General features: G+C 38.7%; 2 protein-coding genes across 2 annotated transcripts; both read left to right on the top strand.

Moving 5' to 3' along the window:
- Nucleotides 1-4,579: 4,579 nt before the first annotated feature.
- On the top strand, nucleotides 4,580-8,466 carry LOC125072209. The gene is made up of 5 exons (XM_047682735.1): nucleotides 4,580-4,682; nucleotides 4,797-4,983; nucleotides 5,812-6,001; nucleotides 7,028-8,356; nucleotides 8,422-8,466. The coding sequence occupies exons 1-5, from the start codon at nucleotides 4,580-4,582 to the stop codon at nucleotides 8,464-8,466; spliced, it is 1,854 nt and encodes a 617-aa protein (XP_047538691.1).
- Nucleotides 8,467-8,942: 476 nt separating this feature from the next.
- Nucleotides 8,943-9,952, top strand: LOC125072208. The gene has a single exon (XM_047682734.1). The coding sequence runs from the start codon at nucleotides 9,215-9,217 to the stop codon at nucleotides 9,950-9,952; it is 738 nt and encodes a 245-aa protein (XP_047538690.1). The 5' UTR covers nucleotides 8,943-9,214.
- The last annotated feature ends 7,009 nt before the right edge of the window (nucleotides 9,953-16,961 follow it).

The following is a 16,961-nucleotide window of genomic DNA, read 5'->3' as shown; positions in this document are numbered from 1 at the left end:
CCCTCCGAGCGCACCAGCACCGGCGACGTCCCAGACACCACCGAACCAGGAGCCGTCCTGGTCCACAGTGGTGAGAAAGGGAAAGAAGGGGAGCAAGACCGCCAGCTAAGCCAAAACTGGCTACCCCTCGCTCGGCTGCAATCGGTCTCACGTTGCAGCCGGAAGCAGTAGGGAAGGGTGTCAACTACGCGCAGGTCCTGGAGAGAGCGGAACAAAGCGTCAAGCTCCAGGACCTCAAGATGCGACGCACGGCGACCGGGGCCAGGGCTCTCGAGCTGCCGAAAGCCCAAGCAGAGCAGGCCAATAGGTTGGCGGCGAAGTTCCGCACCGTGCTCGACGGGGTCACAGACGTAGTGCGCCCAGTCAAGAAGGCCGACCTGAAGGTGACGGAGCTCGACGACTCCGTCACCTCGGAGAAACTGTTTCAACATTATACTGTTTCCCCTCAAACACCACACGTGAACTGCAACCACTCGATAAGGCGGTTTATCGATCATTTGAACATCATTGGGATGCAGAACTTTTGTTATTCATGGAACAAAATCCAGATAAAAAACTGACAAAGTTACGGTCCAATATTATTTTTAATGTTGGATAATGGACTGCGAGTAGCCACGTCCCGCGCGCCCTTCCTTCACCCTCACTCGCAGCGTGCCTGCTACTAAACACGTTTGGACAGGAGGGTTTAGTGTTTAGCGTTTAGTGTGTAGCGTCGGACGCTTGTTGTTGTACAAAATGGCAAAGTGGCCCGAAGACACAACCTATAAAATTGTGCAGGTGTATCTAAAACATGGATGCCTTTACAACTGTAAAGCCCCTAAGTACAAAATTAAGGGAGCCCGAGATACAGTCCTTTTACGTATAAGTGAAACTATGAATATACCAGGGTTTGGAAGTAAAGAAGTTTATACTAAAATAATAAACTTGAAGTCTGCATATGCGCAAGCGACTAAGAAAATTAAACAGAGTACAAAATCTGGAGCTGGAACAGATGACGTATATATTCCACAAATAAAGTGGTTCAAACTATTAAAAGCTGTAAATGTACAGTGCAGCACCTTCTCCTACAAAATAATTTGCATAATTATTGCGTTTGTTTTGTGCAATTTGAGATGATCTATTCTGCATGCTTATAGTCAATGGAACAAGTCCATCTGATATCACTTCTCTCCAGGATCCTTCAATCAAATTTCCATTCTCTGTGTCCTTGATATCAACCGTGGCGACCTGTACGGTACTTTGGTTTTTCTCGCCCAGTTATGCATGGCGCAACAGGCTTTTACGATTTTTTCCACCTTCTTGAGAAAAAAGAGTAGGGGCCTTTCAAAAATTCTGTATCGACTTACTAAGATACCAAAAGCATTTTCGATGATTCGTCTTGCCCGTGATAATCTATAATTAAAAATTTTTTGTTCAAATGTCAATTGGTTTCCACCATATGGTTTCATCATATATGGTTTTAGAGGAAACGCATTATCGGCCTCTAGAACATGAGCTTCGGGCAGTAAATTATTTTCCAAGGTATGACTAAGATCACAATGGGAGAAAACTCCACCATCCGATACACGTCCGTTACATCCAACGTCAATATATGAAAAACAGTAGTCATCATCTGCCACTGCCATGAGAACAATGGTGTTATTTTTTTTTAGTTGAAGTAATAACTTCCTGCTTTTGGTGGAGCTTTGACGGTAACTTGTTTCCCATCTATAGCACCTGAGCAACCAGAGGAATTCCAGGAATTTCTGAAGCCTTTTTCAATCTTTTTCCATTCGTCGCCGTTAGGTACCTAAAACAAAAAAAAAGTTAAGGAACAGACACTAGTTTCTTTGATAGTAGTCAAATGGGAATATTATTTCTGACTTTAAGAGTTGGTTTACTACATGTTTTCTTTTTGTTTTGGGTTTTTGTTAATCTAAATTTATTGTTTTACAACAGCTGGATTCTCAATATGAACAACTTGATGGAGAGCAACCTTCCACATCCCAATGCAATCAATCTGCTGAAATAAATAACCCCCACGCAACACCTGAATCTCAATCTAATCAAGTTGAAGAAGAACAAAGAAAATCGCCGATTCCTCGTAAAAGGACAGTACGGGACCTCAGTCGTTTGGTCAATAAAGTGAAGAACGTGGCCGACTCAATTAACACACGCATGCCAACAGAAACAGAAACAGAGTTTGATATATTCGGGAAAAGTGTAGCTGCCCAGCTTAAAAGTTTGCCAATCCACAAAGCAGTAGAAGGACAGATGTTTATTCAAAATTATCTCAGTAATTTACGTCTTCAATAAATGGGCCACGGAACATCTAACTACGCATATAGCCGATTACCAAATTCTATGTAGAGTCATTTGGGGTAAGTGAGCGCAGTGGGTAAGTGAGCGCAGTGGGTAAGTGAGCGCAGTACATATAACTCCCGAACGAGGAGCGGGGGAGGTGTCGTTTGTTGGACATAACAGAGACCCCCCGCGTACCAACTAGTCGCGACGAGTCACTTTAGCGTGCGGCCGTTGAACAAAATTTTATTCGTAAATATCAATATTTGTTGTATACTTTTGTAGTTTTTTGCCCGACGGAAAACAGTGTAGTATCTAGGTTATTGGATTCAATACGGTGAGTCGTTTTTAATATGTTTGAGTATATATTTGTGATATATTTATTTTTAAAGTTTGAGGTTACAATTGCTTTCAATTTGTATTATGAGCATTCATTTTAAATTGCGTGTTATGGGGAAAGTGTGCGCGGTAAGCGTGCGCATGCGCACACAAAATGCAGAAGGAGCAATGTGATTAACTGCGAAAAGTTTACAGAAACTGTACGATTAAATATTTTCAAAGAATATTGGGAAAATGTTTGTTTCATCCTTAGTAGATAGAAAACCGACTAACAGAAAAACCAATGGAAGGGCTGATACAAGACGAAGTAGTACAAAAGTTTACTATTTGAAATTAAATGACCAAAAATATAGAGTATGCTTACACATTCTTGGGGACAGTAGGCATTAAGAAGTGGACTGTAAGATACTGGTTAGGGGATAAAGCAAACAACGAAACAATAGTTAACAGAAGACGAGATATTGCGTTGCCTACGTTGAAAGAATTAGTGCAAACGTTTTTAAGGGATATGCCGAAAATGCCTTCTCACTATTGCAGGAAAGAAAGTACGAAATTATATTTAGAGCCAATTATACAGTCTAAACGTGAACTATACCGTATCTATGTTGAAGAGGCAACAAAAAAGGCACATAGAGTGGCTTCCAGAAAACTTTTTGAAGATGTTCTGAAAGGTGAAAACATAGCCTTGTTTCAACCGAAAAAAGATGCATGTGATCTATGTTGCTCATATAAAGTAGGTAATATTACTGAAGAAGAATATCAGCAATATTTATCACGAAAAAATTTAGCTCGACAAGAAAAGACTTCAGACAAAGAAGATGCAAAAAATGAATTTCTTTTTTCTCTTCACCTTATCACTGCTGATTTACAAGCTCTGAAATTATGTCCATTTTTGAAAGCCAGTGCTTTGTATTTTATAACGAAGCTGATGGTTCATAATTTCACAATATACAATCTGGGTACAAATAATGTAAAGTGTTATTGGTTCGATGAGACAAGTGCTGATTTAAAAGCATCAACTTATGCTTCCTTTTATATTGATTATTTGAAGAAAATGATAGACGAATGCCCGAAAGATGTAATAATTTTCAGTGATGGATGTACATCCCAAAATCGAAATGTTGTGGTTTCGAACGCTCTTCTGCGACTGGCGATGGAAAAGAACATTGTGATCACACAAAAATTTTTAGAAAAAGGTCATACTCAAATGGAGGTCGATTCAGTTCACTCCATAATTGAACGAAAATTAAAAAATCGTGAAATATTTTTACCAAGTCAGTACTCTTCGATTACCAAAGAAGCTAGGCTAAATCCATCTCCATATGAAGTAGAAACAGTACTCTACACTTTTTTTAAAGATTACAGTATTAAAAATAACTTTATTTATGATACAATCCGCCCCGGAAGAGGGACTGGTGCAAATTGCGTGGTTGATCTCAGAGTTCTAAAATACAACCCCAATGGCACCATTGATTACAAACTGAACTACAATGACGAGTTTCAACAATTACCACGAAGGCCAAAAAGAGTTGAGTCAATTATTCCACCACAACTCTTTACTAATAGATTGCCAATTTATAAATCAAAATATGATCATTTACAACAATTAAAAAGTGTTATACCATTAGATTGCCATGAATTCTATGACAACCTGCCATACAGTGATACCTAAATAATATCTTCCGTTTATTAATAAGAATCTATAAATGTGATCAGGTTCATCCTTTATTGTTGATTAATTTAGTTATTTTTTTTAGTGTCAAGACGTAGAACGGAACGCCGCTTGAAAGAGGCGGTTGAAAGAAGCCTCGTCCTCGAAGGGTTGTCACGCTACTGACGGTTAATCAAAACATTTTTGTAACGTTAAAAAATATATGTTATACGCGCAAGAGTTGTATATTCTCATTTTAAAACTCTCAACAAGAACCCCAAACATTGGTGCTTCGAGTCGGATCTCAAAATGTCGAAACCAGAACTTATAGTACCACTACCGGTATCACCACTTGGAGATCCAACGACGCAGTTAATCAAGGAGTTGACCAAACAAAGAGGATCCCTGAAAGGCCGCCTTACCAAGTTATCTGCCTGTGTTAATTCGTACAAGGATCAGGTTTTAGACCGAAATAAAAGAATGGAATTAAACTTAAGAATTAAAGGTGCAATTAATATATTTTCAGATTTTAATCAAGTGCAAAATAAGCTAGATGAGGTTCTTCCTGAGTCTCAAAGTGATGAGCAACTTGACGAGAGGGAATCGTTTGAATGTAAGTACTATGGTATATTAGCGCAGGCAAATTGCATTTTAGACATAGATTGTGATTCACCTAATGTACAAATCAGTGAAGACAGTTTGAGTGTGCATCAGTCAGTTAAATTGCCTACAATTAATTTGCCTACTTTCGATGGTAGCTATGATCAGTGGATAGAATTTAAGAATACGTATATATCACTAGTTCATACCTCTAAAGACATAAGTAATATTCAAAAGTTTCACTATCTTAAGTCATCTTTAAAAGGTACGGCTTCATTAGTTATAGACTCCCTTGAATTTACCTCTGGTAATTACTATACCGCTTGGGAATTGCTTATGAATAGGTATAACAACAGTAGGCTTCTTATTCATAATCACATAAAAGCTCTGGTTAATCTTAAGCACCTAACGTATGAGTCACCTATATTATTACGGAAATTAATTGATACTGTACTTAAAAATCTAAGATCATTAAAGTTATTAGGCGAGCCCACTGAGCATTGGAATTCCATAGTTATTTACTTAATTGTTACTAAACTTGACAGCTCCACTGAACGCGAATGGGAGCAGTATAGGAGTGATATTTTATTACAAGAACACAAAAAGAAAGAAGCTCAGAAGTCTAAAACACGAATAGAAGTAGATGATTTGTTACAATTTCTAAAATCAAGGGCGGATATGCTTGAAACATTACAAGCTTCACATACAAAACACAGTTACGAGTCTAAAATTAACACTAAAACTTCACATAATATTTCTAAAATTCACTGCAATTTAACTACGTCAAAACACGATAAATTTAATAAAAAACAATGCCCTTATTGTAAAATCGATCACTACTTATATTCGTGTCAAAAATTCCTAGATTTAACTATAGATGATAAGATTAATTTCATAACTAATAACAAATTATGTAAAAACTGTTTGCGTCCCGCACATAGCGCAGAGACTTGTAAGTTTGGACCGTGTAGGAAGTGCAACGCTAAGCACAACACGATCATTCATCGCGAGCATAGCCGCAGCCCCACTGAGGGACGGAGGTCGCTGCTGCCGGCGCACGAGCAAGGCGAGTGTAGTAGTGATCCTCCTCAATTAGTTCAACGCACACAAATGCAATCCTATTCATCGCAGGTGACTATAGGTAATGTAGACGTACAAGCCGCGCAGTCGTCGCTTACTAGCCCTGTTTTGCTTTCAACCGCGTTAATCAATATTGTAGATGAATTAGGGAATGCAATTACTTGCCGCGTTCTACTAGATAGTGGCAGCCAATGCTGTTTTATTCGAAAATCACTATGTGATCAAATTAACGCGCCAGTAGTACAGTCCATTCAAAAAATACAAGGAATTGGTAATTCTATCACGCAAAGTTTCCAATCCTGTAAAATTAATATTCGTTCCTTAGACGGGGAATATACAACTTGTTTACAATGTTACGTATTGCCAAAAATAGTCGCTAGTATGCCGTCTATACCTATAAACATAAATAAAATAATAATTCCTAATAATATTACGCTAGCAGATCCCTCGTACCTAGAAGGTAATCCGATTGATATTTTGATAGGTGCTGATCATTTTTGGGAATTATTATGTGACGGAAAAATACGTCTCGAGTGCGGCCCTTACCTACAAAATACTAAACTAGGTTGGATAGTGTCGGGACCGATAAGTACATTCGCGTGTTCTAACAACACTGTTTGTTGTAATTTGTCGCAAAATATAGATTCACAATTACGAAAGTTTTGGGAGATTGAAGAAGTTCCCGATAGATGTCGCATGTTGTCTGATATTGAACAAAATTGTGAGAATCATTTTATAAAAAATACTAAACGCAATAACGAAGGCCGGTTTATTGTTTCGATTCCTTTTAAAGATTCGCCAGCTATGTTAGGTGAATCATACACACAAGCGTATAAACGTTTTGTTTCTCTCGAGAAAAGACTTTCTCTTTCACCGACTTGTAAACAATTATATAAAGAATTTATAGATGAATACATTAAATTAGGTCACATGAGTCGTGTTTACACTTATAATAATATACATTATTTCATGCCGCATTTTTGTGTGTTTAATGAAAATAGTACAACTACAAAATTGCGGGTTGTGTTCGACGAGAGTGCGCAATCAACAACTAATAAATCTTTAAATGATTTGCAGATGGTCGGGCCAGCCATTCAAGGCGATTTATTTTCTATTCTATTGAGATTTCGCGAAAATACTTATATAGCCTGTGCCGACATCGAGAAGATGTATAGGCAGGTGTTAGTCGTGGAAAATCAACGCGACCTCCAGCTTATATTATGGCGAAGCAATCCAGATGCACCCATCGAGAGCTATAGATTGAATACGGTGACCTACGGGACTGCGTCGGCGCCTTTTCTAAGCGTGAGATGTTTGCGACAATTAGCTATCGAGTGCAATGACCTTGACGTTAAACGAATAATAACACAGGACTTTTATGTTGATGATATGATTACGGGGAGCAATAATAAGCATGAATTATTAGAATTATGCGAAAAAACTACTAAAGTTTTAGCTTCGGGTTGCTTTCCTCTTCGTAAATGGTTATTTAATTTTGAACGGGATAATGTACAATCGGAAACACAAGTGTTTAAAAATCTTTCATTAGGTGAACAATCACAGTCAAAAACACTTGGATTGAGTTGGCTTAGTCACTCTGATCAGCTTAATTATCAAACTAAAATTGATGTTCACCCTAATAAGATAACGAAACGTGGTATATTATCGATTATATCTCAAATTTTTGATCCCTTAGGCTTGTTAAGCGCGACTATAATATCTGTTAAAATTCTATTACAAAAATTATGGTTGTTAAAGATTGATTGGGACACAGAGTTACCTCACGATGTGTCACATGAATTTAATAAGTTTTTAAATAGTCTCAATGAACTTTGTAACATACGTATACCGCGCCATGCATTTGCTAGGTCTCACATTCGTTCAGAACTACACATTTTTACCGATGCCTCTCAAGTAGCTTACGGGGCATGTGCATACGTACGTACCTTTACGCAAGAAGGTGTTACAATAAGGTTGTTATGCGCTAAGGGCAAAGTAGCCCCCTTAAAAACTTTAACTGTTCCTAGGCTTGAGCTGTGCGGCGCTATAACGGGAGCTAGGCTTGCTGTGAAGATAATTGAATCGCTCCGTTGTCAGTTCGATGACGTCATACTCTGGAGCGATTCAACTATCGTTTTAGGGTGGTTACGTATGGCACCTTATCAATTAAAAACATATGTACAGAACCGGGTAGTCGAAGTACAGGAGCTGACGCGTGACTTTATATGGAGGCACGTCGCAACACACGATAACCCAGCTGATTTAGTGTCACGAGGTACCGATTTATCGACATTAAAAGACCTAGGGTTGTGGTGGGAAGGCCCAAGTTTTCTTCACGATCCTAATTTTACGTCACGTTCAGCTCAGGTACATACGACCATGATAAACGCAGACAATCTACCGGAAGTTAAATGTTTAAGTATACAAAGTAACACCTTTGGTGATTGTAATGATTTATTTCCATTTTCCAGGTTCTCGCGGTTCAACCGCATCCAACGCACCATGGCATACGTTAAACGTTTTTTATATAACACGCGTAAGACAAACACAAAACGAACGGGTGCGTTGAGTGTGGATGAGCTGCGAGACGCTGTTAGCACGCTTGCTTTGTTGTCGCAGCGCGAATCGTTCCCTGAGTATGATACAATGTATAAAAATAAAGCAAAAACTAAAAGTAATTTAAAAAATTTAAATATATTTATGGATGAAAATAAATTATTAAGAGTAGGGGGAAGATTGTCTAACGTTTTTCAATTCGATTATAATAAAAAATATCCTATTCTACTTTCATCTAAACATCATTTTACTTACCTGTTATTTCGCCATGAACACATAAAACTGTTACACGCAGCACCACAGTTGTTATTATTTACCATTCGGGAAACGTGGTGGCCAGTCAGCGGTAGGAATCTTGCCAAGAGGGTTGTGCACGAGTGTGTTGTTTGCACGCGGTTTCGTGGCAAGACTCTGTGTCCACTGATGGGCAATTTACCAACTAAGCGACTAGCTATAAGTTTTCCATTCGCAGTCAGTGGTGTTGATTATTTTGGGCCGGTGCTCATACTAAATCGAAAGGGCAGAGGTGCAAAATTAACAAAAGCGTATGTTAGTTTATTTATTTGTTTTACAACTCGAGCCATCCATCTCGAATTAGTGGGTGATTTGTCTACTGATGCATATTTGCTTGCGCTCAAGCGATTCATCTCACGTCGAGGTAAACCAGCAGAAGTATTCTCGGACAATGGAAGAAACTTCACTGGCTTAATGACAGAATTTTCAAAATTTTTAAATAATTGCGCAGATAATATTAGAGATTATGCTATTAACAATAATATTAAATTTAGTTTCATTCCCCCCTATTCCCCTCATTTTGGTGGTCTATGGGAAGCGGGGGTGAAGTCATGTAAGCATCACCTTAAAAGGGTGCTAGGCAACGCTCATTTTACATTTGAAGAGTTTAGTACAGTCTTAACACAGGTAGAAGCTGTCCTGAACTCCCGTCCTATTTCTCCTATGTCAGCGGATCCCAATGATTTTTCCCCACTCACTCCTGCCCATTTCTTGGTTGGTCGTCCACTGACGTCGCCTGCTAGTGAAGACTATGAGCAAGCTGCACTTCAGCGACTCACGCGGTACCAACGAGTTGAGCAAGTCCGACAGCACTTTTGGACCCGCTGGTCAAAAGAGTACGTTTCGGAGCTACAAGTTAGGACAAAGTGGATGAAGAGTGGAGATTCATTAAAGGAAGGCACTCTTGTCCTTATCAAAGATGACAACAGCCCTCCGTTAAAGTGGAGCATGGGCCGGATCGTATCTACGTTCCCTGGGAAGGATGGAGTTTCTAGAGTTGCTGCCATTAGAGTCGCATCCGGCGCAATTACACGGCGCGCCTTCTCTAAAATTTGCCCGCTACCTCTGGATGCAGCGGACAACGTAAACTCTTGGAAGTTGGAGCTTCCAAGGCCGGGGGCATGTCAAGACGTAGAACGGAACGCCGCTTGAAAGAGGCGGTTGAAAGAAGCCTCGTCCTCGAAGGGTTGTCACGCTACTGACGGTTAATCAAAACATTTTTGTAACGTTAAAAAATATATGTTATACGCGCAAGAGTTGTATATTCTCATTTTAAAACTCTCAACAAGAACCCCAAACATTTAGTTAAAGCGTTATTGTCGATTAGTAAAACTTAATTATCAAGAAGTCTTGTACAAAGTTTTGTTGATTTTTTTAATAATTTGATTTTAATTCTTATGTACAAATGTCTGATATTATTTATAATTACGTAAATGAAACCACATTTAATTTTGGTTTTTAAGACTTGTGATATTAGATTTAAACTACCGTTGATACTGTCGTGTTAGTACTATCAATGTTTATAAGAGAAATTCAAAGAGATTTTATAGAAAAAGTTTATTTTGGTTTTTTACGTTTGTTTAATCATTTTTTTGTTATTATATGGTTAAAATAATATTATTTGTGTCATTTCAAAACCGCGTAACTTTCTCTTAGGTTCCAATGTGATAATTTTATGGTCAAATCAAATCCGCGTAATTGTCCTAGGGTCTAAATTATTTATTTTAAGGGAATACTCTTCCTAACAAGAGATAGAACACATAAATATTTACAATCTGTTTAAAAATGAGCTCACAATACGTTTAAATAAAAAACTTATTAAGTTTTAACCTTCCCCTGTAAAACTGGATCTGTTGCAGATACGCGGCCTTTACGTATGGTAGATTCGCGGATTTGCACTATCCCCGACGATAGGTATTATGGTCTGACTATTAATAATTTAAGACGTTTAGCATTTGAGTACGCTGATGCTAATAAAATAGACCAAGATTTGATAAAACATGTAAAATGGCAGGACGTGACTGGGTGGAAGGTTTTTTAAAGCGTCATCCCGAATTAACTTTACGCCAGTCAGCACCCACAAGTTTGGCTAGAGCTATGGGATTCAATAAAATTCAAGTGGACCGTTTTTATAAAAACTTGAAAGGGTTGTATGAAAAATATAAATTCAAACAAGGCGCATTTATAATGTCGATGAGACCGGAATAAGTACTGTACCTAAAAAAACTCCTAAAGTTGTTACTACCAAAGGTAAAAAAGTAGTAGCTAAGATAGTGACATCAGATCGAGGGACCACAATCACTGCTATTTGCTGCATGAGTGCCACTGGCCATTATGTCCCGCCAGCATTTATATATCCGAGAAAGAGACCCAAAAATGATTTGTTAGATGGTGGCCCTGCACAAAGTATTTGCATGGTCTCCGACAGTGGTTTCGTCAACACGGAGCTATTTATTAACTGGTTACATCACTTCAAAGATTTTAGCCATCCTTCAACAGAAGATCCCGTATTGCTGCTCTTAGATAACCACACTTCTCACGTTAGCTTAGATGCCGTGAAATTTGCTCGTGAAAACAATATTGTGATGCTTACGCTGCCACCACACGGAAGTCATAAATTACAACCTCTTGATAGGAGCTTTTTCAGCCCTCTTAAGGGTAAATATGCTATAGAATGTGACAAATTTATGTCAGAAAATTCAGGGAGAGGCATTGGTCAACAACAAGTGGCGCGCTTATTTAATGAAGTTTACAAGAAAGTGGCTACATTAGGCAATGCTGAATCTGGCTTTAGAGTAACAGGGATATACCCCTACGACGATGACTTATTTGATGAAACAGAGTTTGCTCCATCATTAGTCACAGATCTATTGCCCCGAAATCATGATATTAGCAATATTCATGATTCACTTTCACCTAATCAACTTTTGGAAGCTTCTCAGCCTCTTCAAAACCAACTCCTTGTAGAAGCTCAAAGCTATCAGAAAAATGATAATTTGGGTAAAAGTCAAAATCAAGCAATGCCGTTGAATTTACTTTCGGATATTACTTATAGGCAAAATGAAGAAAACAGAGATGATCTAGATATCACTGATTGCGAATCTCCTTCAGTATTAGATGATTACAAGGAGCCTGAGAATATGGAATCCCCATTAAAAGATGACTTTACAAGTGATGTTACAAAGTTACTGAATTTTGATTCTGACTGGCCAAATAAAGAAAAAGAACTATTAGAAGAAACCTCTTCGTCTATCGTTATTGGTGCTTTGGCTAATTCCGGTGATGATTCTAATCCAAGAAAGACTAGTGTTAAAACTACCGATTATGTGCCAGTCACAAAGCTTTCGCCTCTTTCTCGAATGAAAGGAAAAAGAAATACCAGAGGTAAAGTTGCAATGCAGTCTCAAGTTTTCACCTCCAGCCCCTACAAAAACCAGTTGGAAGAAAAAAAGCAGCAAGAATCAAAAAAGAAGAAGTGCGTACCATCAAAATTGGCATTGGATTCAAAACTTTCAAGTTCTAAAAAGAAGATATCCGCAGCAAAAAGAGTAAAAAAATCGACAAATCCGAAACCATCTATGGCATCAACCTCTAAAGAAATAGAATACTTTTGTCCTCTGTGTAAGGAAAAATATTCAGAGCCGAATACAGAAGAATGGATTCAGTGTATGTATTGCAAGGATTGGTGGCATGAGGACTGCACTGCATACGAAAGGGGTGTGTTTGTGCGATAATTGTGCTGATATTTCTTAAAAGAACATGATTAAGTTTTTTCATAGACGATTAGACTACTTTTGACATGAGTGTTTTGTTTATTATGATTGAACTAATGTTATCTTTAAATTTGTTCCTAAGAGAAATTACGTTGATCTCATTAAGTTAATCTTGAATACTTTAAATGGTATAAGTATTGTTGTTTAAAAGTAAAAATCTAATAAATATTTCAGTTTTTTTATTTTTTATTTAGTACTGGATAAAAAATGTTGACCATAATATTAAATAAAAAATTTAACTTGCAAGATGTGTTTATTTTGATCGCAGCGAGCAAATGCGCGTACTTACCCCATATGCGTATACTTACCCCGCAAGGATGCGCACAGTTACCCGCAATGCGGGTCAAGTGGGCGCATCCCGATTTTTGCAAAAAAAATACTTCCATAAAAAAAGATATTATGATTTTCGGTTTTGTTTCTATTACAACTTAGAGACTATTAAATGGTCTATCTCTATGCAATGTTTTAATATTCTTAACTCCTTTATTTTACATGTAGTGAGCCCTTAACTACCAATTTGCGCACACTTGACCCGAATGACTCTACCAGTCTTCACCATCACCGACTAACACACTACCACCACGAGACTCTCCTTACACACAACCACCACGAGACTCTCCTTACACACAACCACCACGACACTCTCCTTACTCACAAACACCACGACACTCTCCTTACACACAACCAACACAATCTTCTACACCAGATCCTACTAATGACATTCATAACATTTCTGATGCTGACCACTCTCTCAACGAAAATGCAATAACTATACACTCTGAAAAATCGATTAAAGAATCGATTAAACTTAAAGGTATAGATCCCAATGTGAATCGACCCAGACTGAAGGTAATTTCCAAATCAAAATAAAATTGAAAGATAATAAATCCATACCATTAAAATTCAATGTAGTCCAAAACATCAATCTGCCTTATGATGGCATCATAGGCACCGACTTCCTAACCGCCTTTGGATGCAAGAAAGATTATACACATGATATCTTAAGAATAGGAAAGTTAGACCTTAAACTACATTTTTCTGAACCTTTCTTCGTCATTCCACCTCGTACAGAAGCTGTTATCGAATGCTCGATTCAAAAAACTGATCCTTAAGGAGGTATCATTATGGATCAACATATTTCTGATAATTTACTCATATCTAATTGCATCGTAAAAACAAAAGAAAATAACCGCGTTAATTTAACTGTCGCCTATACAGGATGACTGGTTAATTACTATCAATATTTAAGGAGAATACTCGGTACATGATTCTCATTCGAATTATGTAAAAAAAATAGGTACTTAATTTTTGACCAAATTTCCGTATAAATAAATAAAGTGTGGACACGTTCCCAGCCTTGCCGGCGGCGCGTGCGGCGGCGTGGTGTGTGTCGCTACCCCCAACCCCCGCCCCGTGGCTAATTAGTCGGGCGAGCGCCGCCGTAAGGTCTGAACGTCCGTCTTCCCGCGCGCGCGCCTAGCGATCGATCTTACGCGTATACCTAATCTGTCGTGTGTGCGTGTCACCCGTTATTACTTATTAGTAATTAAGTATGGCTTATCAATACACAAATGCAGAATACTTGGACATGGTTCGTGCGTATGCGCGTGCAAATGATAGCTTGCCGGGCGCAATCAATTTGTACCGGGAGATGTTCCCCAATCGTCGAGTACCTACGGCCAGCGTCATCTTAAACGCTAATCAAAGATTACGAGACTTCGGACAGTTCCATGTTCCAACACATGCCCAAGGACGAGGTGGAGCAGCATACCCTGTCTTCCTACAAGAAGACATTTGAGAACAACCCAGTAGCAAGTACTCGAAAGGCTGCTAGAAGATTTGGTGTATCTCAGTGGACTGTGTGGAATCTACTTCACAAAGAAGGGCTACACCCTTATCATTTTCGACCTATTCAAGAACTCAGTGCCAACGATCATGAGCCGCGAATAAATTTTTGTCGGTGGTTTTTGCAAAACACTGACAAAAACATATTGTTCACGGACGAAGCTACGTTTACTAAGGTATTTTTAACGTACACAATGAACATTGGTGGAGTCATTCCAATCCATACGTTACGCGACAGGACGCTTATCAACACAGGTTTAGTGCCCACACAGGGCTGGTGTTTTAAATAACTGTTTGTTAGGGCCGTATTTCATCGAAGGAAGACTCAATGCTGTGTCATACTTAGACATTTTAAACAGTGCGGTGAATGACATGCTCGATGATGTACCACTGAGCAATCTCCAAAACTTATTTTATCAACACGACGGAGCACCCGCGCACTATCAGACGCAGGTACGTGAGTACTTAAACAATACGTTTGGAGATCGCTGGATAGGGCGCGGAGGGCCTGTGCCATGGCCAGCTCGCTCTCCAGATCTCACTCCACTGGACTTCTATTTATGGGGGGAGGTAAAACGTCTTGTGTATGCTACAGAGTATGTCAATAGAGAGGAGTTGAAATTAAAAATCACTAGTGCTTTCGAAACTATTAAAAGTGACCCATTCGTATTAAATCGTGTGAAAGACAATATGCGTAAAGGAGCTCACTTTGAACATTTGTTAAGGTTAGTGTAGTTATGTAGGTAAATAGGTAGTTTAATGATTGACAATTGTTGTAAATAGGTATGATTCCATTTTTAAATACGCCGGAAATACCAAGATAGGTAAACAGTTCATATTATTTTTTGTGTCAAGTTCACACCATTTACCTAATCAATAAATTGGTTGCTTAAACGAATGAAATATCTTGGTATTTTTGCCTGTCCTAAGCTAGGATTAAAGTATGAAGGGAATTGGATCATTTTTGTTTATCTAAGGTAGCCTGCTACCCTGTTAACACGCGGCGGCGCGCGGCGTTTGGATGTAGGTAAACTACCGCGCGATAACTAAATGTACCTACCTACATAACTGTTTTGTGTCGATAACGCAGCTAGGGTGTTCACACTGTATCAGCACTTTGTAAGACGCCGTCGTTGAAACAAGATTAGTCCCGAAAAGGACTGTTTTTATTATTACGTCATGTTCGATTGAAACAAGAAACGGCACGCAAGATAGCTCTGATAAGAACTGTTTTTGGATTCGTGTATCTTCATATCTCTTCAAGCATCTTCATCTTTCTTCAACACTTCAAGAACTTCACTTCACAACACATGGCGAGTCGACACGGCGATCTTCGGTGCAGTCGTCCTTTCTCCGCGCAACGCTCGAACAAAATGGCCGGCGCGACGTGCCGGAGCGTTATTTATAGCTACGGTGTCGCGGGTATGCGAACTAGCATGATGCGCGCGCAGCTCGGCGCGTGACGTCAGCGTGCGCGAGCAGGACGGAACGACATCTCCCGCCTCTTTTGTTACTTATTGTTTTTGTATACTGTTTTTTAATTGGCCAATTGATTTTGCAATTTTTGTATATATACCGGTGCAATTTTCGATTAAATCATTCATTCGACCACTCATCAAGAGTATTATTCAAGAAGCCTAAACTGTCCTCTAAAACACGATGCGTAATTAATTACATAACTTTTGGTTAACTTTACTTAGAAGTTTATTAATATTTATGTTATATTAATTTTTATTTTGTCATATATGATCGTCAAATATCACGTCCTCAAGTATCAATAGTAATTCACCAGTCACCCTGTATATTAGAAATCCAATCAATACGAACACCCAAGAAGTGGTCAACCGAACTGACGAGGTAATTAAATTAAGGAAGAGAAGGATGTCCTTATAGAACTCTGTTCCCAATATTCCGATATTTTCTATTTGCCGAACGATCAGCTAACCTATACTTCAGCCCTTAATCATCAAATTAAGACGAGTAGTGATATCGCTGTCCACACCAAATCGTATAGAATTCCAAAATGCCACAAGAAAGAGGTTGAAACTCAAATTAATAAGATGCTTGAACAAGACATCATAGAGCCTTCATCATCACCTTGGAGTTCGCTAATTTGGATAGTGCCCAAAAAGTTAAACCTTCAGGGCCAACGTAAATGGCGAATCGTCATTGATTATAGAAAATTAAACGACATAACTATTGGATAAACTTACCCTATTCCACAAATAACCGAAATTCTTGACCAATTAGGACATAGTAAATATTTCTCAACATAACCCCAAGGCCACTTCCGATTCAATAGAATGCCTTTTGGGCTTAAAAACGCCCCATCTACATTTCAAAAACTTATGAACAACTGTCTTTCTGGCCTTCAAGGTTCACGATGTTTCGTCTATTTAGAGGACATCGTCATCTATTCTCATGACCTGAGTTCCCACATCGAAAATCTAAGAGCTGTCTTCGATAGAATCCTTGATTTTAATCTAAAACTTCAACCGGAAAAATGTGAGTTCCTAAGGAAGGAAGTTGCCTATCTAGGGCAT

Source organism: Vanessa atalanta, chromosome 21, assembly GCF_905147765.1.
Source record: "Vanessa atalanta chromosome 21, ilVanAtal1.2, whole genome shotgun sequence".
NCBI classification, from domain to species: Eukaryota; Metazoa; Arthropoda; class Insecta; order Lepidoptera; family Nymphalidae; genus Vanessa; species Vanessa atalanta.
This window is presented reverse-complemented; position numbering and strand designations above follow the sequence as displayed.